Source organism: Pan paniscus, chromosome 7, assembly GCF_029289425.2.
Source record: "Pan paniscus chromosome 7, NHGRI_mPanPan1-v2.0_pri, whole genome shotgun sequence".
Taxonomy (NCBI): domain Eukaryota; kingdom Metazoa; phylum Chordata; class Mammalia; order Primates; family Hominidae; genus Pan; species Pan paniscus.
In genome coordinates, this window is record NC_073256.2 from 94,383,972 (window position 1) to 94,410,958 (window position 26,987).

General features: G+C 38.0%; 1 protein-coding gene and 1 long non-coding RNA gene across 4 annotated transcripts in view; one reads left to right on the forward strand and one right to left on the reverse strand.

Moving 5' to 3' along the window:
• LOC134730984 (uncharacterized) overlaps nucleotides 1-23,160 on the reverse strand; it is a 39,762-nt gene extending 16,602 nt beyond the window's left edge. The window contains exon 1 of the long non-coding RNA XR_010112975.1: nucleotides 22,174-23,160. This is a non-coding gene — a long non-coding RNA (uncharacterized LOC134730984). The remainder of the gene's footprint in view (nucleotides 1-22,173) is intronic.
• A 53-nt stretch (nucleotides 23,161-23,213) lies between these two features.
• The window catches only part of ZC2HC1A (zinc finger C2HC-type containing 1A), a 53,512-nt gene continuing 49,738 nt past the window's right edge, over nucleotides 23,214-26,987 (forward strand). For all 3 annotated transcript variants that reach the window (XM_008956669.4, XM_003831286.4, XM_055116676.2), the window contains exon 1: nucleotides 23,214-23,333. In XM_008956669.4, the coding sequence (XP_008954917.1) occupies nucleotides 23,318-23,333 (16 nt within the window). In that variant the 5' untranslated portion in view covers nucleotides 23,214-23,317. The remainder of the gene's footprint in view (nucleotides 23,334-26,987) is intronic.

Genomic DNA, 26,987 nt, shown 5'->3' on the forward strand with positions numbered 1-26,987 from the left:
CCTTTTCTCTACATCTTCACTTGCTTTCTTTTGTCTTTTTAATAATGCTGTAGAATGGACTTTAAAAAAAAAAAAAAGGATCTTTCTCTGTAGCCCAGGCTAGAGTGCAGTGGTGCCATCATGGCTTACTGCAACCTCAACCTCCTAGGCTCAAGGGATCCTCCCACCTCAGCCAACTAGCTGGGACTACAGGTGTGTGCCACCATACCCAGTTATTTTTTTTTTCTGTAGAGGCAGGATCTCACTATGTTGTCCAGGCTAGTCTTGAACTCCTGGGCTCAAGTGATCCTCTTGCCATGGCCTCCTAAAGTTCTGGGACTACAAGTTTAAGCCACTGTGTCTGGCTGAGAATGGGCTTTTTAAATTTGAGATTTCTGTCACTGTTTTCATTTTTGCTGTTTATTTTTATTACATCAATTCCCTTTAATTTACTGAATATCCAACTAACCACCTTTGTAGTAAAACACAGCCAGCCAGATAATATTTCCAGGAGTGGTTGCTGACTTTATTGCCTTCTGAAATTTCAGACAATGCTTATTAATATCAGTACAAAGTTACATTGAAGGCTGATGTTAAGCAAACAGCCAATTCAAATTTTTGCCTTAAGAAATTGAGAAATGGTAAAGAGAATGAGGGATTGAGAAAGGGTAAAGACAAGTCAGATAAGAGAAAATAAAAGTGAATTCAACATTTATTAAAGAAAGTAACATGAAACATTATTAGCCTCAATCTTTTTATTAGTTTTTCTAAAAATCAACTCAAGATGGATTAAAGATCGTAAAACCCAAAACTATAAAAACCCTAGAAGAAAACCTAGGCAATACCATTCAGGACATAAGCACTGGCAAAGATGTGATGATGAAGATACCAAAAGCCATTCTAACAAAAGCAAAAATTGACAAATGGGATCTAATCTGACAAAGGTCTAATACCCAGCTCTATGAGAAAGTTAAACAAGTTTACAAGAGAAAAACAAACAATCTCATTAAAAAGTGGGCAACAGACATGAACAGACACTTCTCAAAAGAAAAGACACTTCTCATACTTTCAGCCAAAAATCACATAAAAAAAGCCCAACATCACTGATTATTAGAGAAATGCAAATCAAAACCACAGTGAGATACCATCTCACACTAATCAGAGTGGCTATTTGTGGGGAGTGTATGACAACACATTCAAGCTTATGTGCAAGGCATTTGAGGTCGAGGCATGGAAAAATGCTGAGGCACTGTGTGCATATTGTTTGTGCATGAGACTGTAACTCCTTGACTCTCAAAACAGGACAAGGAACAGGATGTGTGATAAGGAGTGCTGAACACAACACCTAAGAATGTGGTTTGAGTGTTTTTAGATGTAATAAACAAGGCCATTTGCGTCTCATGACCTGAGCACAAATAGCCACCTGGTAGATATTTCTTGTTTGCCTGAATTGTAGTTCAACAAACCTTCTCAATAAATACATGGCAGACGGATCTTTTTAGATCCATCTTTGTAGATGCTTTAGCTCAGGCTCAGGTGGACGGCCGTCTTTTTCCTCATTGCTCGCAGCACTCCCTTGGAGGAGTTGCTCCTCACCCCATTCAGCTATAATTGTCTGAATACTTATTTCTCGGTGTTCACTGCAGACTAACCTGCAAGTGGTGACCCTGACATGATTGCCTTTAAGTTAAACGCATGGAGTAGGATGACTCACCAGTCTTCGGGGAATACCGGTAAGGGACAGTCCCGACCCGTTTTCAGGACAGGACCAACCCGTATAATACTAGGGGTTGGGTTACCATGGGCTAGGAGTTGACCAAAAAGCAGAAAGTATTTTTTAAAACAGTGCAACAATTACTTAAGGCTATCCAGTTCACGGTAGAGTCTGGAGCTTTGCATAAGCTTGTGCTTTTAATTTGGCAGGAATGCCCTTGGTTCCCTGATCAAGGAACATTAGAGTTATGGGAGCAGGTGGGATGCTGCCTGAAAAGAGGATTTGAGCGGGGCAATTTTACCAGACCACCTGGAGTCTGGTACGCTCTGCGTTGTACCCTCTTTATATTCCAGATCGTAGTCAGTCAGATCGCCCATTTTCTTCACCTGAAGGGAATTCAGAAGATTTACAGGGAAAGGAAACACAGGAACAAGAACAATAGGGAGGGGCTCCTCCCCCCACTTTATTCCCTTCAGTGCAGCATAAAGAAGAGACTTTTTCTCGCGATGATGAGGACGGACCAGAGCCTTTTCCTCCCCCAATAGAAAAGCCATTGCCCTCTTTTCCTCCACCCTTAAGAAGACCTTCATCCATTGGCCCCGTTCAGGCAACAGCATCTCCCACCCACCTTGAGGAGATTGGAGGCCACCCAAGAGACGGTTCTTGGATAAGACCTCCAGCCAGCGAACATCTATCTATATGACTGGGTGGCCGCATCCCCTCGACAAACTTCCCTACTAGAGAGATGCCTCCAGGAGGGACTTAGGGAGACCCTGAGGCGCTTTTTGGTGCATTCCCTGCCATTGTTCAAAATAACAGGAGACAGCATGAAAGCTGGCCTGTCACTGTCTTTAAGGAGTCAAAAAAAAGTGTCTGCGAAAATGGTGTACATTCATCCTTTACTCGGGATGGTTGAGGCTCTGGGAAATGGTTATGAGATGATTCTGCATGATTGGAAAACTCTGGTAAAAGTTTTGGTCTCAGCTGCTGAATATACTGTGTGGTGGAGTGAGTATAGTGATCTAGCCATGCAGCAATCTTTGCAAAATTTGGATAATAATATCCCAATACAGCTTGATATGCTATTGGGAACAGGGCCTTTTGCTTTAGCTCAGGCTCAGGTGCACAGTCATCTATTTCCTCAATGCTCGCAGCTGGTGATACAGGCATGGAAGAGAATACCCATGGGACAATCCCAGGGTTCCTCTGTGATAGTTAGACAGGGTCCCACAAAAACATACATCAAATTTATCATCTGATTGCTGGCTGCAATCGAAAGACAGGTACCCCATCCTGAAGCCACCAAACTTCTTATGTTGCAATTGGCTTTTGAAAGTGCAAATAAGGACTGTCAGGCAGCAACAACCCCAGTCCGAGCCACTGCCACTGCCACTGAAATTGGTGTGTTTACTGAACTGTGCCAGGATGTAGGCACTACAACTCATCTGGTTCAGACTTTTCCTGAAATGATTACCAGGGCCACGTGTTATAATTGTGGTTGAACTAGGCATATGGCCAAAGAATGCCGACAAAAGGGAGTCCCAGAGAAATCAAAGGCCCCTAAAATACCCACTAAAGAATGCCAGTGATGCGGTAAATGTAAACACTGGGCTAACAAATCAAAATTTGATAAGGAAGGAAACCCATTATCGGGAAACGGGAAAAGGGGTGAGACCTTCAGCACCCAGAAAAGTCCATGGAGGAACACCAATCTCCAAACTTGGGGGATGGCTTTCCCTCCCGAGTCAGGACCAGAAGTAGCATCCATGACCTCTCTTCCACCACCTCTGGCAGCACAGGGCTGGACCTCGCAGTCATAACGGACATGGTGCTTAAAGAGCAAGATGGGGTCCAGCTGATTTCAACTGGGATCTATGGCCCATTACCCAGAGGGACATTTGGATTGATTATTGGAAGGTCTTCTAGTACACTTAAAGGAATTCAAATTTTCCCTGGAGTTACAGATTCAGATTATTTAGAAGAACTAAAACTTATGGCACAGGTGTCAGGGGTCCACACCATCTCTAAAGGAACTCACCTTGCTCAGATTATTCTTATTCCTGATCTTCAAGGTAATGCTCAACAGAGACCACAGGGCTTCAGGATTTGGCCACTCAGGCATGAAAGTTTTTTGAAGTAGTTTAGTGTCATCTCATAGTCCATACTTGGAAGTAACAATTAATGGAGTTACTTTTATGGGAATTATTGACACAGGGCCAATCAAACTATTATAGCTAAAAAACAGTGGCCTTCAGATTGGTCTTCCTCTCCTGCCTTATGTTCTATCATGTGTGTTGGAGGGTATCAACAGCAGTTAAAAAGTAGGCATATCCTTCCACTTTTGGGTCGGGAAGGCAAGGTCGCCCATCTTCAGCCCTTTATCTTAGAAATTCCATTTTCTCTGTGGGGACAAGATGCCCTAGAAAAGGGGGGCTTAAACCTCTCTGTCCCACCGCCCTTTTGGTAGGGGCCACTGCTCCTTTGAAAATTATCAAAATCAAGTGGAAAACTACCAGTCCAGTATGGGTGGAGTAGGGGTCCATTAAGAAGGAAAAACTGGAGCATATTCAATGTCTAGTACAAGAACAACTAGATGCTGGCCACATTGAGCCTACTACCAGTCCCTGGAACACTCCTATTTTTACTATTCCAAAAAGGTCAGGAAAATGGAGGTTATTGTATGACCTCCATGCTATTAATGCTGTGATGTTTCCTATGGGACCTTTGTAACCAGGATTGCCGTCTCCGGTTATGATCCCCAAAGACTGGCCTCTTATTGTAATTATCTAAAGGATTGTCTTTTTTTTTTTTTTTTTTTAACCATACCCTTGCATCCTGAGGATTGAGAAAAATTTGCCTTTACCATTCCCACTTATAATAATCAGCAGCCAGTTGAACGCTATCAATGGACAGTTCTGCCCCAAGGGATGATGAATAGCCCTACTATATGTCAGCTTTACGTACATGAAGCTTTACTTCCTGTGTGTCAATCCTTCCCCCAGGCAAAAATCTTCCACTATATGGATGATATTTTGATAGCTGCTCAGCAACAGTCATTACTGCATCAACTTTATGCAATGGTAGTACAGCATATGTCACAGTATGGTCTTGTTATTGCACAAGAAAAGATTCAGCTGATGGCTCCGTGGCTTTATTTAGGAAGTCTTATTTTGTCTACTACTCTTAGGTCGCAACTTACAAAAATAATTCTCCCACAGCACTTAAGCCTTAATACGTTACAGCAAGTCCTAGGACAGATTAATTGGATACACCCTTATTCAGGCATTCCCACAAATTCTTTGACTAATCTTTTTGACACCTTGAAAGGTGGCCCTGCTTTAAATTTGCTGTGAGACCTCTCTCCACTAGCACAGGCAGAGCTTAACGCTGTGGAGCAAGCTTTGGCCCAACAGTGAGTCTCACATTTAGATTCTGACAGACCTATAGATCTTTTTATCTTTAATACCCCTCATAGCCCTACAGGGATGGTTGGGCAAGTTGGAACAGATGTCTCTCCTTTGGAATGGCTTTACCTGTCTCATAACCCTTATAAACATATGCAAAAGACTACAGATTTAATAGCTTCTCTTCTCATAAAGGGACACTGACGTTGTGTCCAATTGTCAGGATATGACCCTGCTACTCTTTTCCTACCTTTAAGCAAGAAACAATTTCATACCCTCTTAGCTTGTGATCTTGATTGCCAAGTCGCAATGGCTTACTTTATTGGTAATATCAGTTTCCATTTACCGGCCTCTAAGCTCCTGAACTTTTTATAAACTGTGCCTGTTAAATTGTATCTATTGTTGCCTCTGAGCCCTGCTTCATGCTACTACAGTCTTCACAGATGCTTCAGGAAAAATGGGAAAGGCAGCTATAGTGTGGCAAGATGCCATGCAAACTGGCAGAAAAAAAATCCACAAACATTTCACAACTACACAACAGGCAGAGTTAGGTGTCCTAATATTGGCCTTACAAACTTTCTCTCACCAAGACATAAATATAGTGATTCCAATTATGTGATGTATAGTATTATTCATTTAGATCTCACACATCTGAAAGGTATTACTAATGAACCCCTACTAACCCTATTTCTCAAAGTGTAGACGCTCTTCTCTGCCCATCATCACCCTCTTTACATCACACATATTCACTCTCATTCTGGACTACCTAGTCCCTTATCAGAAGAGAATGCTCGAGCTGATGCTCTGGTACGACCACATATGTCGTTTGCAGACTCTCCTGCATTTTTGCGAGCTCAAGCTTATCATTCCTTTTTTCATCAGAATGCACACAGTCTTAAACAGCAGTTTCTTTGACACTTGCTCAAGCTCGCATGATTATTAAAACTTGTCCTGATTGCCAACAGCATTCTCTCTCCTCTTTTTCATTGGGACTTGGGGCCAACCCACGAGGTCTGGTACCTAATGCTATCTGGCAAACTGATATTACTCAGCATTCACCCTTTGGACGCTTCAAATTTCTCCACATTACCGTGGACACTTATATGAGCCTGACACATGCTACTCCCTGAACTGGAGAAAAAACTAAAGATGCAATTGCTCATCTTTTTAAACTATTATGACCTTGGGTCTTCCACAAACTATGAAAACTGATAATGGTCCTTGCTATCTTAGCACTCGATTTGGATATGCATCGCAACTTTGGCACAAACAACACAAAACTGGTATTCCTTATAACTCAACCGGTCAGACCATTGTTGAACGAGCTCATTGAGCTTTTAAAGTATATCTTATATAAACACAAAGGGGGAATATGGGGCTCTCTCCTCGAGAACAGATAGCAATGGTCTTATTTACTCTCAATATTTTGAATATTGCACAAGATGCCTGGACGGCTATTGATCGTAGGATGAAGCCAGTTGAAGTCACAAAAAGAAAGGTGTTAATTTGAGACATTTGTACAGGGAATTGGGAGAAACCTTATGAGGCACTGCAGCGGAGTCAAGGTGCGGTTTGTGTTTCACAAACTACAGGATTAGAGTGAATCCCCATAAAATGAGTGAAGCCATATTATTAGTTAGAGACCACCAAACAACCCCCTCCTGATGATGAAGGAGCTGTCATTGGAGAATTGACCAACAATGATGATGATGAGTCGGAAGGCACCTGACATTACCTGGGGACAGCTAAAGAAATTGGATCAACAGGCAACTATCCAGCTCGCAGCCATGGGAGCCCCTGCAACTGCAGAGAACTGGTTTCTTATGTATCTGGCAGTAATTGGTGAAGCTTCTGAGAAAGTACACGGCTGGTAATTCTTGTTCTTTGCCAGGTGGGCTCAGCTCAAGAACATGTTTTTTGGAGTCATGTTCTGAATCCCCGTTTTCAATGTTATTACATGGTGGGATGCTGACCCGCCTTTGTCATCTAATGATACTTCTTGGGAGGGAGGTCCATGGATGCCCCTGTCTTACCCCGTCCCTGAAAATTTGGGATGGATCAAACTTAATGACTCCTTGACTTTATTGTCTAGCAATTCTCCTCTCTGTTTTTCCACATTGGCCCTAGATAAGTGTATTACTCTCATTCTTCAGGAGTATCTTTACTATCAGCCTAAAAGGGGTGCTAAGCTCGCAAACTTGACTTTTATTTCTGCTGTTACTACTAATCTTACTGAGATTTCTAATGAAACGATCTTCCTATATGCTGTCCAAGAAGGGACTGTCGATATGTTTGAGGCCATCCAGTGGTCCCCATGCAGATAACCTGCACCACATCAAGGACCTCTGCTAGATAATGCACCTTACTTGATTGGGGTCCCCATGGGTATGTCATGTCTGCAAACCAGACTATTGGATTTGGGAGTCCCTCCAATAGTTCCATTACCCTTCAATAGTTCCATTAGCTACTCCCCACCCCATTCAGCTGTAATTGTCTGAATACTTATTTCTTGCTGTTCACTGCAGAGTAACCTGCAGCTATTATTAAAAAGTCAAAAAAAACCAATAAATGCTAGTGAGGTTGTGGAAGAAAAGGAAGACTTTTACACTGCTGATGGAAGTGTAAATAAGTTCAACCGTTGTGGAAAGATAGAGTGGCGATTCCTCAAAGACCTAAAGGCAGAAATACCATTCAACCCAGCAATCCCATTACTGGGTATACCCCCAAAGGAATATAAATCATTCTATTATAAAGACACATGCACACATATGCTCACTGCAGCACTATTCACAATAGCAAAGACGTGGAATCAACCCAAATGCCCATCAATGATAGACTAGATAAAGAAAATGTGGTACATATACACCATGGAATACTATGTGGCCATTAAAAAGAATGAGGTCATATCCTTTGCAGGGACATGGATGGAACTGGAGGCCAATATTCTTAGCAAACTAATGCAGAAACAGAAAACCAAGTACCACATGTTCATATTTATAAGTGAGAGGTAACTAAATGATAAGAACACATGGACATATAGAGGGGAACAATGCACCCTGGGCACGAGTCGAGGGAGAGGATCAGGAAAATAACAAATGGATACTAGGCTTAATACCTGGGTGATGAAAAAAAGTCTATGCAACAAATCCCCTTGACACACATTTACCTATGTAACAAAGCTGCACATCCCGGACACGTACCTTTGAACTTAAAATAAATGTTAAAATTTTTTTTTCTAAATCCTATTAATTTCAATATGATGTTCATATCTAACCAATTTATAGAATCCTCATTTTCTAAAATTTACAACATGTATTAAACTTTGCCACATTAGTCTGTATTCTGTGTTTTAGTCTATTTTATCCTATGTTTACTCTCTGAGCTAGAAAACATGTAATATTAAATGTCATTCAATTTTATATATTACATTCCTACAAATCAGGATACGACTGCCTAGATGACTCTCAGCTGTGTAAGAGTGAACTATTGGACCAAGATGTGGAAAGTTCTGTGACTCACTTGAATATTGTAAATGATCTACATGAAAATATATCTAAAACAACAAAGGAGACATACTTTTTTCATTTTTATCCATATTTTTAAAAATTCAAAGATGTGATTTAATTTAAAATATAACTTTCTAATGATAACGAATGCTAATGATTTCTGAGTTGGCTTTAGTATATGCTTTTAATTTCACTGTGTAATGAGTTGGTTAAACAACTTGTTATTTAAAATCAAGATTTAATAGTTGTTTTGTATCAAATTATGAAGGCTTCTACTAGAGTCTTCAACTATGTCTTTAACATTTTAGTTTTGAAGTATCATGATCAGAACTTGCATTTTCAGTGTACTATTCTTAAGAGGCAGTTTTTACAGATCTACTCTACATACAGATGCTTATGGAAACAGTATTTAGGGAATACAAAAAAAGAGTCTGACTTCCACATTGAAATTACCATGAAGCATGGGGAAGAGACCAAGCATCAGAGGTAAAGTTGATATTTCAGCACGACTGTGTCTTTGGAGTCAGATATGACACGTTGAATATAAAATCTGTAAACTGCAAAAATATTGTACTTCCCACAGCAGAGTGTTTAATTTAAATAACAACTCTCAAAGAACAGGTTGACCTCATATGCCTAAGAGCCTGGGAAAAAATTCACGACCCTGGTACTACTTATCCTTCTTTTAATTCAGTTCAACAGGGTCCAAGGGAGGCTTATCCAGATTTGATCGCCCATTTGCAAGACACAGCTCAAAAGGCTATTTCGGATTCTCATGCTAGGAACGTGATCATTCAGCTGCTTGCTTATGAAAATGCTAATACAGAATGTCAAGCAGCAATTAGACCTATTAAGGGAGAGGCAGATCAAAATTACACTTATTGGGTATACATTCCATTCCCACCACTGATTAGGCCTGTTACATGGTTAGACCCCCAGGTGGAGGTTAATGTTAAGGACAGTGTCTGGATGCCTGGAACAACAGATAACCGAGGTCCTACTCATCCAGAGGAAGAAGGAATGTTAATGAATGTTTCCATTGGTTATCGCTTTCCTCCCATCTGCCTGGGGCCGGCAGCAAGATGTTTAAATTATGATAAACAAAGTTGGATGGTTTATGTCCCTGCACATAATGGATCAAAAGCCTCTATTCATGCAATCAGTGGAAGAACATTTCAATCTTTGGACACTATTAAATACCTTGAGCATGGCTATGTTATGACACATTGCCAGACTAATAAATTTAAACCTAATAAGAAGCCCTGCCCTAGGAAGGCCACTAAATGGTCTGGAAAGCTAGAGGTGCTAACCTAGGAAGATTGTATTGCAAACAGTGCTGCTGTACTGCAAAATAATTCCTATGGAATCGTCATTGATTGGACCCCTAGGGGACACTTTGCAGTAAATTATACTGGACAGCACGAAGATTGTAGAGGGACTCCTTTTGCAAATGACTCCCCAGATAATGCACCAAAATTATATAGAAGAATTGAAACAAATTACCCTATTAAGTGGGAGGAGAATGGTATGGTTCCTCCAAGCTCCAAAATGATTGATCCAATTATAAGTCCAGAACATCCAGAATTGTGGAAATTAATGATGGCTCAAACCCCAATTCGGATTTGGAAAGGAGAATATAAAACAGAGATCCATAGTAAAAAACTTCCATTTGTTGTAGTCATGACCCCTAATCGGACTGTCCCATTGCAGAGTTGTGTTAAACATCCTTTTATGTTGGCAGTGGGAAAAATTAATATCCTACCTGACTCTCAAACCATATCATGCCTCAACTGTCATCTTTTTACCTGCATTAATTCCACCTTTAAGAAAGATAATAGCATTTTACTGGTTAAGGCCCAAGAAGGAGTTTGGATACCTGTTTCCCTCAATAGACGTTGGGAGGCCTCTCCCTCCATACATATTATCACTGAGGTACTAAAAAGGAATACTTAATAGATCAAAGAGATTCATATTTACTTTAATAGCTATGATCATGGGCCTTATAGCTGTCACAGCTACTGCTGCTGCTGGTGTTGCTTTGCACTCTTCTATTCAAACTATGGGCTTTGTGGATAGTTGGCAGAAAAATTCTTCTAAGCTTTGGAATTCCCAAAGCCAAATAGATCAAAAATTGGCAAATCAGATTAATGATCTCCATCAAACAGTAATTTGGATGGGAGATCGGATTATGAGCTTGGAGCATAGAAGTCAAATGCAATGTGATGGGAATACTTCTGATTTTTATATTACTCCCAGCTCTTATAATGCCACTGAACACCATTGGGAGATGTTTAGATGTCACGTACAAGGAAAAGAAGATTATTTAACATTAGATATTGATAAACTGAAAAAGCAAGTTGAGGCATCTCAGGCTTATCTTACCCTGTTACCTGGAGCTGATATTCTTGCTGGAGCCGCTGATGGCCTTTCTAATATCAATCCCTTAAAGTGGATTAAAACCATACGTGGATCAACAATTGCAAATTTTATTTTGGTTTGTGTCTGTTTATGCTGCTTGTTTTTAGTCTCAGATGCGGACGGCACCTTGGGAGAGAAGCCAGACACCGTGAACAAGCCATGGTAGCAATGGCTGTTATTAATAAAAAAAAATTAATAAAGACAAAAAAGGGGGACATGTCGAAAAGAGAGTTTCTGGGGTGCCAGTTGATTTGGTCTCGCCTGTGTGAGACACCCATGGGAAGCCATGGGTGGCCTCTGAGGAGAAAAGTCTCCTTATTGCCTTCATGTCTTTATGCCCCAAGAGCATAACCACTCAGCGGCATTCCACAGGTTGCTCAGGGAGATAACACTCCCTTGAAGCAGTGGGGTATAATCAAACATCTTGGCTCCTCCTGAAGCCTGCTCCCACCGATTTCAGTCCCAATAAGTTAAAGATCTTAAGTAGTTTAGACACATGCCTTTGCTCAAGGAAATTGACAGAAACCACCACTGCTATACATCTTATCGAATGACTCACGAGTTCTCCTTCACTGATTAATCCTTTTCCTCATCCCTTCCTCCCCCTCCCATCTGCCCTAAGAACAAAGAGCTTGTAAACCATTAAATTGGGCAGAGCCTGAGAGCTCTGGGCCGTGAGCAAGGCTCTGATGCTCCTGTCCCCTGGACCCACATTTTAAACGCTTATTCTGTCTCTTTCTAGCTCCTTTGTCTCTGCCGGACTTGGGGTACACACTGGGTGGTGCGGGGCTGGTTTCCCCAACAATTATCTTTATTCTATAATTTCCCATATACAAGTAGTTAATTAATTAGTCAGAAAGCACCAAAACATTTAGTTCTTCATAATCTTCATAATCTTGCTTGTGGAAATATCTCTTAAAAAAATGACCTTAACCATTCATTTCTAAAAAAGCAACACAAATAAGTTTTTCTTTGTCAAATACATCTCATCTATTACTGAAAATACCATAAATATTTGGCTTTATTTTTCATTTTGTAAGGTTTCTTATTCTTATATATTAACAAACATATATTTTTGTTTCAAACTTCTTTGCCAATTTTGCTATTTTTCCTAGTATAATTGCCATGCTTTTAATCATTCAAACTGGAAAATATGAAGTCATACTGCTTTTCTAATTTGTCTTCAATCCAATCCCAAGTCTCACCATAAATTGCTTTTTTATAAATAAGTTTTAGGGAAAATTTGCTGAAGAATCAGAACACTTCCTAATCTCTGATAAAGAGATCTTATAACTCATTAGTTCTTCTCAATTGAGACAATCTTAAATGTCAGAAAGCATGTAATCACGAGATAACAATTTGTATTTCTCACATAAGTGCTCAGTACAAACTTGTGAAATTAATTTTCCATTTTTTAAACATATTTTTATTATTTTCTGAAAGTAACATTACTATGCCTGCTTTTTTAACCTTTGTTCAGCCTATGATCAGTCCTTTGCTCAAAATGCCTGTCATCATCCTACACAGCCTTCAAGAACAAAAAATACAAAATCCATCTCCTACAGGAAACTACCCTAATTCTAAGACATGTGGACATTTTTGCATGTAACTCTTCTGCTTCTTTTGACCTGAATTTTCATTCTGGCATTATATGTGTTGGTTGCATAAGCATGTATTTTTAAATCATTTTTATATCTTATTACATCATTTAGATTATAAACTACTGTAGGACTTCCATCTTCAGTGCCTGGTTTTGCTCATTAATCCTTCCCTGGTAAAGAAACCCATAATAACCTCTTTAATTAGAATATTTAGTACTTATTTTCTGTAGTCTTCATTTGGCCCTTAATTATATTCAATATGATATTTATTTATTACGTATTATTACCATATTCTTCATACATTCTTGCTCAATTATTTACATTTTAAGTTCCCTGGGAGGAAAAGCTTTTATTCTGACAATTCCTAAACTGAACTATGTAATAATTTGTATACAAAAAGGCACAAAAATACAGCTTGAAGAGCAAAGGGTCAGAAGGTAGAAGATTCGAGTTCCAGTCCTTGGTTTAGCCAACCAACAACTCATTGTTGAATAGCCTTTTAATAAACCTTTCTGAGTCTTTCCAGAGTAAAGTTGTTGTAGGAGAAGATTGTTAAATTCTTTTAAAGATTTTTTGTGTTTTGGAAACTAGGCAATGAGTTTGTCTCTATCTGCAGGGTCCAAATTATCATTATACTAAGAGATAAAGTAGCTACTTCTGAAAATAGGATGGGAATAAAGGAGACATCCAACTAGAAACAGACAGTAGGGTATTTGAATAAGGACACAGGTCATATTAAGGTTGCACATTCTTTCAGAGCATATTCTTGTTTGTACTTTGTGCTTTCCAGGAATTGGTGGCCTACTTACCTTGGTAAGCATTGCAAGCACAGGGTAAGCATTCAGAACTCCTCAGAGAAATAGAGCCAACAGGACATGTATATATAGAAAGAAAGAGTGAGAAATTTATTTTTAAGGAATTGGTTGGCTCATATGACTGTGGAGGCTTGTTAAGTCCACAATCTGCAGGGTTAGCACATCAGGCTAGAGAACCAGGGAAGCATTGCAGTTTGAGCCTAAAGGCAATCTGCTGATAGAACTTGTTTGTGAACAGAGAGAGGTCAGTCTTTATTTTATTAAGGCCTTCAACTGATTGGATGAAGCCCATTTATATTATGGAGGGTAATCTGCTTTATTCAAAGTCTACAAATTTAAATGTCAGTCTTATCCCAAAACACCTCCGCAGAAACATCCTGAATAATGTTTGACCAAATCTCTGGTTACATGACCATGCTATGTCAACACATAAAATTATCCATCATGCATTGATTCTGTCATTGAGGGAAACAAAGTATAACTCAAATGGCTTGCTTTTACTTCAGTTTAAGGACAATTTATCAGTTATGATTTGAAACTCAAGAGAGCTTAAATCCAGGATCTTCCCTTTTGTCATTCTCCACAGACTCAGTGTCCTCAACTAGAAAAAGCAGTTATGTTATGACAAATGGGATCTCAAGTCAGAATATTTATTTTCATTATCCAACCCTGCCACTTACTAACTGTAGCTTTGAAAAAGTCACTTGTTCTTAAGGTAAAACCAAGTAATCAATTATATTCGTAATTAGCATATATTTGTAGGGTGAATTCTCATACGGCTTTTTCTATTAAAAGACAGCTTCAGAAACCACAGGATCTGATTGTTTTAAGAGCCATAAGGTTTTTAAAACCATGAAGAAGTGCCAAGATATTCATGTAAGTGATAATAGGAGAGTTTTTCTTCTTCGTCTTTAGTATAAATCCTCTGATGTCATCGTTAACATTACATACTATTTATTTGTAAACCTTAGTTTCTACAACATAAAAATGGAAAGAATAACACCTACTTCACAAGTAGGTTATCACATGAGTCTATATGGGAAATGGTGTGCATAATAACATATTAACCATAACCATTAGGAGCTAAATAAAACCTCTCTGCTTACCTAAATTAGCTGTTTTGAAGACCATAACCATTCACTCATATTTATCCAGTCATTTAGCAAATATTTATTGAATATCATTGACTGAAGGATTAAACTAAGCTTTTAAAAACAATAATGTTCTATGAAAATGCAGAGAATTACTGTCAAAGGTACTGAATAGATAGTTGATGATCTGTTTATTTACTATGAGCTCTTAGACATCTCCAGGGGTAAAATGCAGTCTGTTTACATATTGCCATCAGTATTTTACATTCTTGGTTTCAAGAATGTAATTCAGGAGAGCAGTGAAAGTCAGGGCAAATTTTTTCATCTCAGACCAAAAGTATAGCTGGGCATGGGATCGAATAACATTTAATAGTAGCAGTAGGCCATTCAATTGGTGCTATTACCGCTTTGTAAAGGAGTCTTAGGTCAGTTTTCTCAGAAGCTGACAGGATTCTTGTGGCAGTTATTTATTTAAAAATAGCTCCCTTTGAGTGAGGACAGCAAGTTAGGTCCTGAGGGCAGGAGAAGAAAGGTAAGCAAGAATGTAGTCTTACGTGAAGACCAACTTCAGGCAAGCCTGAATCAATGGAGTCTGCCTGTTAGTCATTGGCTGTGAGCTTCCCATCAGAGAGGAGGGTCTTAACCTCTCAGATATGGCAGTACCCTTTATGAGAAGGGCAATTCTTTGCAGAAGTAGTTATAGATCATCAGCCAACATTCTCAATAGTAGGGGTGAACATCCCTTCCAGAACGGGAGATTTTGGAAAGGCAACAACAACCTTCACTTCTGAATGGCCATTAATATTCATAATAACAACAGAGGCACTGCAAAGGTTTAGGAGCTCTCTTACTTTTAGAGAAATTTCAAAGAAGTTTCAAAGAAAAACTGACTGATAACCACTATAGTCTTTTACAACATTCAAACTGTTTGAAAATTAGTGTTCCTTTAAATTATATTTAAATTCATTTTCTATAAATAAATTCATATAAACAATTTGCATATAACTTAAGGAACGCTAATGTTTTTAGATAATATTTTGTACCTAGAATTTATTTTCTTATGAAAGCATAAACTTTATTATGTTTTGAAAACAGAGCCAGAGGAGATTCTTATTTCTGTTTTGTTGATTATCCATTAGCTGCTAAGAAACATAAATGTACATAGGCTTAAAAAACTCTGCCTCTTAGAAACGTCAAGCAGACAATTGTTAGATAGACAATATGCCAGGTGCATACTTTTGATATACATTCTAAGTAAGAAATCAATACATAAATGCATAAAATGGTATATTTTCAATGTAAAAAATGCAAGCGAGCAACTTTTCTAGAATGTTATGTTTGCAAACATGGCATTTGTATAAATAGCTAATAACACATAACTTTAATTACATGTGTATCTACAATAAAAACTGGAGATTTTTCTTAAAGTAAAACGAAGTAACCAATTATATTATTAATTAGCATATGTTTATAGGGTGACTTCTCATATTGCTGTTTCCATTAAAAGGCAGCTGCAGAAACCAAATAATCTGGTTGTTTTATTAATACGGTTCTTTAAGAAGAACCATAAGGGTTTTGAAACCATGAATAAGTGTCAAAATATTTATTTAGGTGATTTGATAATAGGATAATTTTTCTTTGTCTTTAGTATAAATACCCTGACATCATCATCAACATTATATAATATTTGTAATATTTCATAGCATTTTAAAGCAAGTTTTCAAGGCCCTAGGAAGCTGCTATGATTAATAATGAAGTAAGGGGGAAAGGACTTTTGATAGTTTTCTCTTGTTTTGTTGTTTCTTTTCCTCCAAAAGGATAGATGCATCCGAAAACACTTGGCTGTCCTGGAGACAACAGGCAAAATTGGACAAAGCTGAAGTGCACAACTTCTCAAAACAGTTCTGGGTATTGATACCTATGCAAATTTTTAGAGTTACCCAGCAACACAAAATAAACTAGGAAAAACAGTTTTTGTTGTCTTCTTACCTCTGTATCTAAATCTCTGTTTTACGAGGATTAAGTTTGGCTATAAATGTAGAACAATCCCCCTTACCTCTTCTTTTCTCTCAAAAAAAAATGCTTAAGATAAAATTATTTCTATCCCTCGTATAAATTTAGAGATTGATGGTCCAGATACAAGAGCTCCATGCTTCCTCACTCTTTTACCTCTTCTATGAATGGACTCTATTCCCAAAGTCACCTTATGGTCCAAGATGGCTATTCCAGCCTCAGGCATCATGCCCAAATGCCAGCCAACAGAGGAGAACAAAAAGGAGAATGGCTCACCCTTTCTTTTTTTTAAAGATGCTTAAAAATTATGCACATGGAAGTTATGAATTCTTTGTCACCTGGACTACTTAGCTGCAAGAAAGACTGGGGAGTAGAGTTTTTATTCCACAGCCATATGCTCAGGTATATATCAGTAATACTCTTCTGAGAACAACAGAACAGTTAGTGGCCTCTGCAGATCCACCTATCTCTGTTCTGTGTTCACTACCATTCAGGCCTCCAGTGGATTCATGCTGTGTTCTGGTCTTGTAAATCAGAGCCCTTCTCCCACATCAGTCTATCTGTATCCCTTTCTCCAGGCCTATTGCCAATCTTCTGCTGCAGTGTCAGATGCACCACAAAGCTAGTTACAAGGTAAATGTGTTTCAAATTAAGATATGAATGCCTAAATATGTAGAATCATCCAAGAGGGAATTTTGTCTTTAAAACTAGAAATACATTTTTATCTTTTGCCTATCCATTCCCCACCCAAACTGGTTGTTTTTTAGAAGGAGTACAATTAATAAAATAGCATTACTACAAATTATCTAGACACCAACCACATTTCCTTGTCAATACCAACCCTCTTTTTTCCACCATCATTAATCATATATACCTATCTTTGGTGAATTCAGCAATACAAAGAATAACAAAACTTGTCACTGGAATGTATCATAAATATTTCAAATGCAGAATTCATTGCTTGTCAATTGTTCTTATTGATTAAACAGAAAATAGTAGAAAAAAGCTAAAATTTTATAGATGTATTTTCTGATATTAAACTATACTTTCATTCTTGGTATAGACTTTATTTAATAATAATTTGGTTGAATATGGTTTGCTAACATCTTTTTTATGACTTTTGTATATGCAATACACAGACAATCCTATAATTTTTCATATATTGCTTTTATATTGCTTGGAGCCAGAATTATGCTAATGTTAAAAAATTAATTATAAGCTTTTATAAGCTTTTCCTCTTCTTAAATTTTATTGAAAATGTGGACACAATATAAATTATCTGTGTCTTAAAGTTTGGTAAAACTCACCTGCAAATCTTTCTCCACCTAGGGCATTAAAGTGAAGAGATGTCTTTACCATTTCAATTTATTAACAGTTTTCATTCTACTCAAGTTTCTTGTCACAATTTTTAATTTTATCCAGAATGATATCCATTTCCTCTGAGTTTTTACATTTATAGAAACAAAGCTGTTCATAATATTTTTGTATTTGTAATTCTGTGATGTCTATATTTACTTTTTCTGTTTAGAGATAGTTTTGGAAAAATGGACTCATTATATGCAGAATACAGTTGATTCCTAACACATATAATATACAAAGGTGACTCCTGATGGGTTGAAAACCTCATTAAGAAAGATAAAAAGGATAGCATTAATACAAAAACATGTGAGCAAATACCATCAATAATCTAGAAGTGAAGAAAACTTTAATTAAAAAATGCACAATTCATAAAGAAAATATATTGACAGATTTTATAGAATTAATGTTATGGGCTTCTGTTCAGTGAAAGGTATCATAGACAAAATTATCAAGTATTTGGCAAACTGGAAAAAGATTTTTTAAATAATTGAAATTAGCAGGGGTCAACATCTAGAATACACAAGGAATTTACATATCCATAAGAAAAAGATGAGAATTTCAATATACAAAACCAGGCAATTCATTGAAAGTCAAATCTGAATTAGCGAGTATATGAAGAAAAGACCAACTCTTGATTCAAAAATTAGAGCTAAGTCAGCTATTACTGAGCCATAGAAAGATGAGTGCTCTGCACTGCTGATGGGAATGTACACTGGTATAGCTATTGTAGAGAGAAATCTAGGTGTACTTAGTGGAAGTGAATATGATCCAGTAAACTATTCCAAGGATGCATCCCAGAGAAACTTGAGCCCAGGTTCATAAGGGGACAAGCACAAAGATGTTCATTGTAGCAGCAGTTAGAACCAACTCAGTGCCCATCACTACAGAAATGAGTAAGTAAGATGTGGTGGTGTATGCATACGGTAAAATGCTATTATCCAACATCAGAAGCAATAAACTTGTATTTCATACAGTGGCATGGATGAATCTCTGAATGAATGACAAAAAACATTAAATTTAAAAATTAAATAATGAAAATTAATTAAAAATTAAAATTACAAACAGAATGAAAGTCATAGAATAATGTCATTTATGTAAATTAAAAACAGATGCATATATAAAACAGCACCATATGGGTTTCAAAGAATCACACCTATCCAAAGACATCTATATGTAATAGAATTGTGCCTATAGTGAGGAGGCTGGTAAATTGTGTTAAAATAGGGGATGAATGACAAATAATAAAAAGAAAATAAAAGAGATACCTTGGCATGGATAGTTGAAGTATGTACTGTGTGTTAGTGAGTATCATTAACTCAACACTTTGTCCCTAAGATTAAAAAGATATAAATTATATAGCCATAATGCTTGTGCTGTATAATGTAAAGAGAAACAAATGTTACACATGAACCAAAATAGATACAAATATTCTCCTTGCTTCTTTAGATTGTCCCAAAACATGCCAGGCTTGCATCATTTTCTTAAGGAGGATTATGCCATGTTTCCCTCATCCTCAGTGATCTCTACCTATCCTATGACACTCTTCAAAACACAATTTAAGTTCTACTTCTAAAAAACCTTTAAAATTGCTCCATTCATGTAAATGACTTCCTGTAACCAATTGCTTTTATAAGCTGTACCACAACATCTAAAACTTAATACTATTAACAACTCTTTTGCCCTGTATTATGTCTTGCTCACGGTTTCCTTTACTAGATGTTAACTTTCTAGAGATCAGAGAGATTTCTTTGAAGCTTTCTGTTGTGCCTAGAGCAGTGTTGTACTCAAGGTTGAAAGATCTCAATTTCTTATTGGTCTATGAATGTTATTTTCAGTTAAAAAGATCACATGGCAGGTAAAAAAAATATGCACAGACAAATACTTAAAAACATAAGAAAAGAAGCTGAGCTTCATTCATTTTAGTAACTGGCTAGTGATATAATAGACTTGAAGCACAGAAGGTACTCAACAAATATTTGTTGAAAGAATGCATCAGAAAAATGGACTAGTCTAGAGAGGACCTCAAAAAACATTTTGGTTAATAGATTTTTAGTTAAGATTTGAAATTGTGATGCAAAGGGATGGATAGGCAAGATCATAGCCGAAACTTGAAAAAAAAAACGATCTTTTTGCAGCTGAAAATTAGTTTGAAAGTAGGGAAGCATAGAGCTAGAATAATTGCTATCACACTATGAATGGAATAGCCCTTCAATCAATGTAGTAGGTAAAGTTTGCTTTAAGTTCCTCACTTTTTTAAAGCCCCTCTTTCTTTTCTTGATGGTTCTTGTCTAGGACATTTTTCCTTCAATAAATCTTCACCCGTGACAGCCTACCTATATGCTTTCTGATTATTCCAGGCCATGAGAAACTATCACTATTTTCCCCCTGAATACTTAGAAAATTTTATTTTTACTTCAAATAAAACTAGCAAGAGCCAACTCAGAATATGCTTCCTCCCTCTAGAACTGTTTTAAGGGAAATATTTTCTTATGTTTTTGATGAAAATTATCATTTTCTTATGATTACCAAATGTATGAATTATTTTTATATGCTAAATTGTGGTAGGTTATTCCTCTTCTGGTCATGGAAGGAAGAAATGTCCTACATAGTGGAGGTGATAAACTGAGTTCTCACCGAGACTCAGAATCTCATTTAGTTGTGCTCTGCAAATGATCTGAATGAGAACCAATGGCTTTCTCTAAAAGGGGACTTGAATTTCGTGTGGGATTTAAGAGACTGGAGCTTTGAAACAAGAAGCTATATGCAGCTTGCTCAGCTTTTTGGGATGTGCAGAATAGATGTGGATCTGCTTAAGGGAATGGTGGTTGAAAGCAATATAATGCAAAATGGAAAGAAGCAAGGTATGATGTAATAAAACACAGATACAATATCTATTTCAATTAAGTACAAGTTTTGTGATCTTGACCAAGTCAGAAACATCTCTGAAAGTTTGTTTTCCTTTTTGTATGATAAGGAGGTCAGAAGATCTCGAATTCTTATTGATCTATAAATGTTATTTTCAGTTAACAAGATCACATGGCAGGTAAAAAAATTATGTACAGGTAAGTGCTTAAAAACATGAAAAGAAGCTGAGTTTCATTCATCTGAGTAACTGGCTAGTGATAAAATGGACTTGAAGCATAGAAGGTACTCAACAAACATTTGTTGAATGAATGCATGCCGAAAAATGGACTAGACTGGAGAGGAAGTAATGTCATGATACAGTGCCAAGACAAGACTCTCAGGCTAGGTATGTAGGTGGCAGAGGAAAGAACTTATTGAAGGCAGATAGGAAGAAGTCCTCTTTACTCAGGGGTCAGAATCAGGGAAAAGCTGCAGGACCCAGAGTAGCTGTAGCATAAAAGTTAGGAAGAGACCAAAAGCATAAAAGTTATGGAGATACCTGTAGGGAAGACTAGCAATCATGTTTTAGAGAATTAAGATTCACAATAGAAATGCCTACTCAAATATATGTTAAACAACATGTCTGAACGCTTGGGTTTACACTTGAGGCAGCTATAATAAAAGGCAAGGCAAGGAAAGGGAGTGAGGAGCCCAATCAAATCACCATAGGCTTTAGAATTTAACAGACAAGAGTGTAGCCAAGTTCTACCATCCACTAATAATACAAATATTGACAAAATATTAATTGCTCTGAGACATCTAGAAAATGAACATTTTAATTCTGATAAATGAAGATTGTAGTATCTACTTTGTAGATTTCTTTTGAAGATTTGTGAATATATGAAAATGGCCTAAAACATGCCTCACATGATTTATTCTTTAATGCTATTTTTATTATTTTTAATGTTACTGCAGATTTTATGCCGAATAAGGTATCAGCCAACTCAATATTCGTCTTGCCTTCAGTGAAAGAACTTGTAATTTGTAAAATAATGGCTTCCCTATTTTTGTATTTTCTTCTGTGTGCTTTTTTTTCTCCTTAATGCTCTTTTAAAAGGCCTTCCCTCCCAACCAAAAATTCTACCTTTGCCTTAGTAGCACTAAGGAAGAAAAAGGACCTTTCCGCAGCACCCAGTCTAGAGTAGCTTATTGCCTGCAAGGCTATGGGTTGGCCAAGGAGGCCCAGGATCTCAGAGGAGCAGAAGAGCCAGGGGAACCAGGGAAGGGCGGACGGAGTCATTGAGGCATGGTTGAAGTGGTCTTTACATGGCTGTACACAACAGATGGACTCTACCACATTCAAATGCACTTGGAGCACCTTCTCAGTAAGAGATGATGCCCCCTCAAGTGTTTGCTTGTTTAAACATACCTTCATGTGAGTGGAGAGTAGGAGGAATCCTGCTTCCTGAAGGTAACTGATTTCATAGTAGATGAAGTTAGATATGAAGTTAAACTCTTCAATTAAACAGATTAACAATAACATTAATCCGAGGTTTGTTATGGACAACACATTAATACTGGTAACTTGCCAGTAGATACGCTATAGTCAGCAAACAGTACAGCTTGTTTACGATTGCTAAATCAAATTTTCAAAGAAATGTAGTTCTGGTAATTGTAAGCAAAACCATTAAAATGGTCTGAGTTAGTTTTGAAGTTACTTTCATCTTCAGGAGGTTTTGAACTCTGTTAGAGACGGGCGGGCCTCATTCTGTCAGGTTGTAGGTTAATTCCCCAACTCAAACTTCCCCGATCAAACATTGTCAGGCCAGGCGACTGTTTTGGTTTATGGATGATAAAGTATAGGGCCAGGGTAGGCCAAGAGTAGAAGACAGAGGGAGGGCTGGGTTTCACTTCTAATTTTTGGCCCAAGCTTTCATGGTGAGGAAACTGTTCTCAAGGGCTTAGAGCAATCGCAGTTCCACAATCGCAGATAGAAAGTATGATTTCTCTGGAAAAAAAGTGTCTTAACCTATGAAGCTGTGTGTGAAGACCAAGTGTAGGGGATACGCTGAGGTCAAGTCATGCGACCAAAGACCGGAAAACGGAGATTGCTGCATGCAAGCGTGCTGGGCGTTTGTTTGGTTTGCTTGCCTGCTTGAAGTATCCACTGGGAGGGATGGCGGCTAGAAGTCAGAGGCATTGACTGATTGAGGAACTGGTGAAGCGGAGCCCATGAGGTGCTGAGGTACTCTAAATAGGAGGATAAGGTATGAGGCAAAACAAGGCTGGAGTCAAACAAAGGCGCCGTTGCGTCGCAGATTGCAACCTGAAGCGGCTCCCGGCTCCCTGGAGAGTAACCCGGAGAGACGGAGAGGGGTGGCAGCCAGGAGGAGACCGCAGGAACCTCGCCTCCGCCGCGGCCCCGCCCCCACGGATCCCCGCCCCCGCAGTTGCGGAACCAATGGGAGCTCGGAATGTTAGCGGGTGGGAGGTGCGGCTGGGTTGCTACAGCCAGAGCTGGGCGGTGGCGGGCGCTGCTGAAGGAGTCTCGCTGAGCTCGAGGAGGTGGCGCGATGGAGGGACTGGAAGGTGAGGCGATGAAGGGATGCGGGCAGGACGGCTAGAGCGGGCCCGAAACAGCTGGGGACCCTGGACACCAGTAGCAGGAAGGCGAGGGCTGGTTCGGTGCGGCGGACCTCGCCGCGTCCCGCCGCGCCTCCGGAGGCTGGGGCCGAAGGGAACCGGACAGTCCCCGATGCGGTGGAGCTAACGCTACCAGGCTGCCCCGCCTCAGACGGTCTTCAACTGGGCTTGCCCGCCCAGAGCCAGATCCTGCCCCTGGCAAGACGCCTGCATGTCTCTTCCTACCATTTTCTGATCTTGCTTGACTCCTGAGTGCCCTTTTAGTGATCCCAGTCTCTGGCCAGATTTTGTTTTCCTTGTACTGGACTCTCTCCATTATTGTCCACGGCCTTAACACCACCAGGCCACTTTGTGCTGCAGCCCCGGGGTGTGTCTCCAGCCTCGAGCTCCTGACATTCCTTGGCCGATTTCCCTAGGTAACCGGCTTTTTACATTTCGACAGCATCTTCTGTCGGAGGGATGTCAGAGCATCTCCTAAGGAAGTGTCACTGGCCAGCTTTAGAGCCGGTACAATAGATTACCCGGAGGATTTGATGACTTATTCACGGCCGCTGTGTGAGGAAGAGCCTGTATTGGTTCCTTATCTTTGGGTTTATCTTTGTACTGTAACCATGACTCCAGATTTTGCTTTGTTCCCAGTTCTTTCACTTTTTCTCTATTCTGTTTACCCATTTTATCCTGTGTAATGAAAGCATTCACCTAAAAACAAAGGAAGGACAAAAACCACAATAACTAGCATTGGCAACAACAGTTTCAAGATTTTTTAATTTGTTATGATGAAGAACAAACCTTCAGAATTGAAAGATCCTCTTGTCTTGATTTAGCTCCTTTCTCCCGTCTCCTAGTTTACACGGATTCAGTTGGAATTAAGAATGAGCAGAAGCTTTTGAGTCTTGTGTATTGTTGCATGCCAGGGAGTAAAATATTCTACATTGTGTGATGAAGTGCAAAGTGGTAGCCGGTAACTTTTTCAGTCACCTAAGTTCACCAAAAAGCAGATGTAATAACATGAGTAGGAGTTTATTTCGTGCTTTTGCTCTGATAAATGATTCTGATAATTTTCCGTTTGTGGACAGCTGCAGTATGCTATGGCCTAATGAAGGTCTTGTTTTTTGCTTATGTGTTTTTGGAAGATAATTCAAGTTTCCATGAAATAAGGAATTGTAATGATAGTACAGTATATTTTACTTTCAAGATACTTTTGTATCTTGGTGGGATTAAAGCATGGGTTATGGAATTCTCATGAGATTATCATATATAATATGATAAGGTTTTATTACATATTATCTATAAAGTTTTGAACAGTTTGCAGATTTTTATTATTTTATTCAACATTTGTTATTAAGACAAAGATCATCATCTGATTTTTCACTTATGTATCCTAGGCACTTAAAACAATGTCTGACACAAAGTAGGTACTCAATAAATATTTGTTGTTAAATAAATGTCTATTATGGGCATCTTTTTAGGTTCTAGGTTGCAGCAAAGAATAAAAATGATAAAGCTTTACTCTCATCGAACCTACATTTTAGTGGACCTTACATTTTAACAGTGCTAAGATATTACTATTGAAACCTTACTACGAATGTTTTTAAAATATAATGGAAACCTATTATGACACTCAGTTGCATAGGTGGACAAAGGTAGGATTCTGTATTTATAGGCATATTTTATGGGTCCAGCTTATGATGTTAATAGTGCTTGCCCTTTACTTTTAGATTTTTTTTTTTTTACAAAATAAGATGCTATCATTAACTATAATGTGTTTAATTGTGATAAACTGAGTTGAAATATGTGAAGTTGCCCTAAATTATGTAGGGCAAAACAGTTGAATTCTGGTAATTTCAAGCAGTTCAATCTAATAAAAGCTCTTGAGAATTTTCTGTTGAAGTTAGGATGGTGCCTTTCTCTCCTTTCTCCTTCTCCCCTCTCCCTCCCCTAAGAGATCACACCTTGCAAATATCAAACTCTGAGTCTTAAGGTTACCGTTCATTAATTCATCCCTTCTTTCATTCTAGAAACATTGATACAGTGATAGATTAGGTAGTTTCTTACCTCTATTGGAAGTTAAAGTCTAGTACTTTGAAGGTGTCTAATAAATATTATATTGCAGTATCCAGTAAGAAATATTCAAAAGTTTGCTTAATGTGTCAGAGTAATTGAGTAAATATTGTACTCTGGCATTAGACATATGTTTCTAGTTGAAACCAGTTACCAGACATTAATCTTGGCTATAAAACAAGAAAATATATGGACCCTTGAAAATTTCTATTAAAGATAATCTTACTCTTTCTTATAACTTACGTTATTTGCATGTAATCATATACCATTTGTTTTACTTTTGGTCTTCAGGGTCTTTATGCTTCTTCAGTAGTCAATAGATGAGGTTTTAGGCTCAAACACTATACTTTGAAACGAAATATAAGTTATCTGTTTTTGTAGAATCAATATCTGAGCACTTCTACATTCTGTAGATAGTTATAGCAAAACCTTTTAATTCCTTTTCATCTAATAAAATTTGTGCCCCACAAAATCTATCTAAGGATAATAGAAGTAGTTCTAGACTTGGGAGAGTTCCAATCTCTTATAAGCTTTTTTTATTTGTAAAATGGAGAGATGGTAAAATCTAAGCAGATTTTATCCTTATATACAGTATTGTCATTCCCTTCATATCCCTGATAAATGGTTATAAAAATTGTGGCAGAGATCAGACTGTCCGTTCCTCTTGTGGATTGTTGAAATTATTAGATCTTAGTACTGCCCTCTAAAACTTGATTAGAAGACTGATTGCTCTTCAGTGTAGCCCTTGGTTTAAAGATAGTCGTGTCTCATCAAAATTTCTGTTTTGTTTTATTTTTTCGTAGTATAAATGTATACTAGTTTACTGTATAATTCTTTATCTTTATTAATTTATCTAGCATTTATTGCTTTTTGGTACTGAGTTGGATGCCAGATATTTTAATAGACAGTATATTGGAGAGGACTGTGTTTGAATCCTTGCTTTGTTTCTTTTTAGCTCTATGATTTGGGCAGTTTACTTAATCTGAACCCTTATTTTCCCTGCTATGAAAAAAATGGAGCTATTAAATATGTAACTACCTAAATTATATTAAGTATTAAATAATGTAATATATGTAAAACATTTAGCTAAGTGCCTAGTGCATAGGAGGCCCTCTCAGTGTGTGTTTGTTAGATGGCGAAAATCACAAAAAGCATGTTAGCAGGTCCAGTATAGGTAAAACATAGCATGCTTGGGAGGAGAGAAGGAAACATTGAAGCCAAGAGAGAAAGGACTTTAAAGGTGAAAGAAATTTGTCAGCAGTGGCTCAGACTGTAGAAAGGCCCAGTAGGATGGGGATTCAAAAGAGGGCTTCAGATTTGACAATTAGTAAATAGTAATCCGTTACCTTCCTTTTTAATGTCGTTATTGTGTCCTTATTAAACAAACTTTCCCTGATTATCCATACTTCTCCAAGACAGCATTATGACCATCTCTTCTCCCCTTACTTTGTTCTACCTTCATTGTGGTTATCACCATGTAACATTTTATATATTAGTTTTTATTCATTTTTTCCCTGTTAGATCAGTGAAAGCTCTATA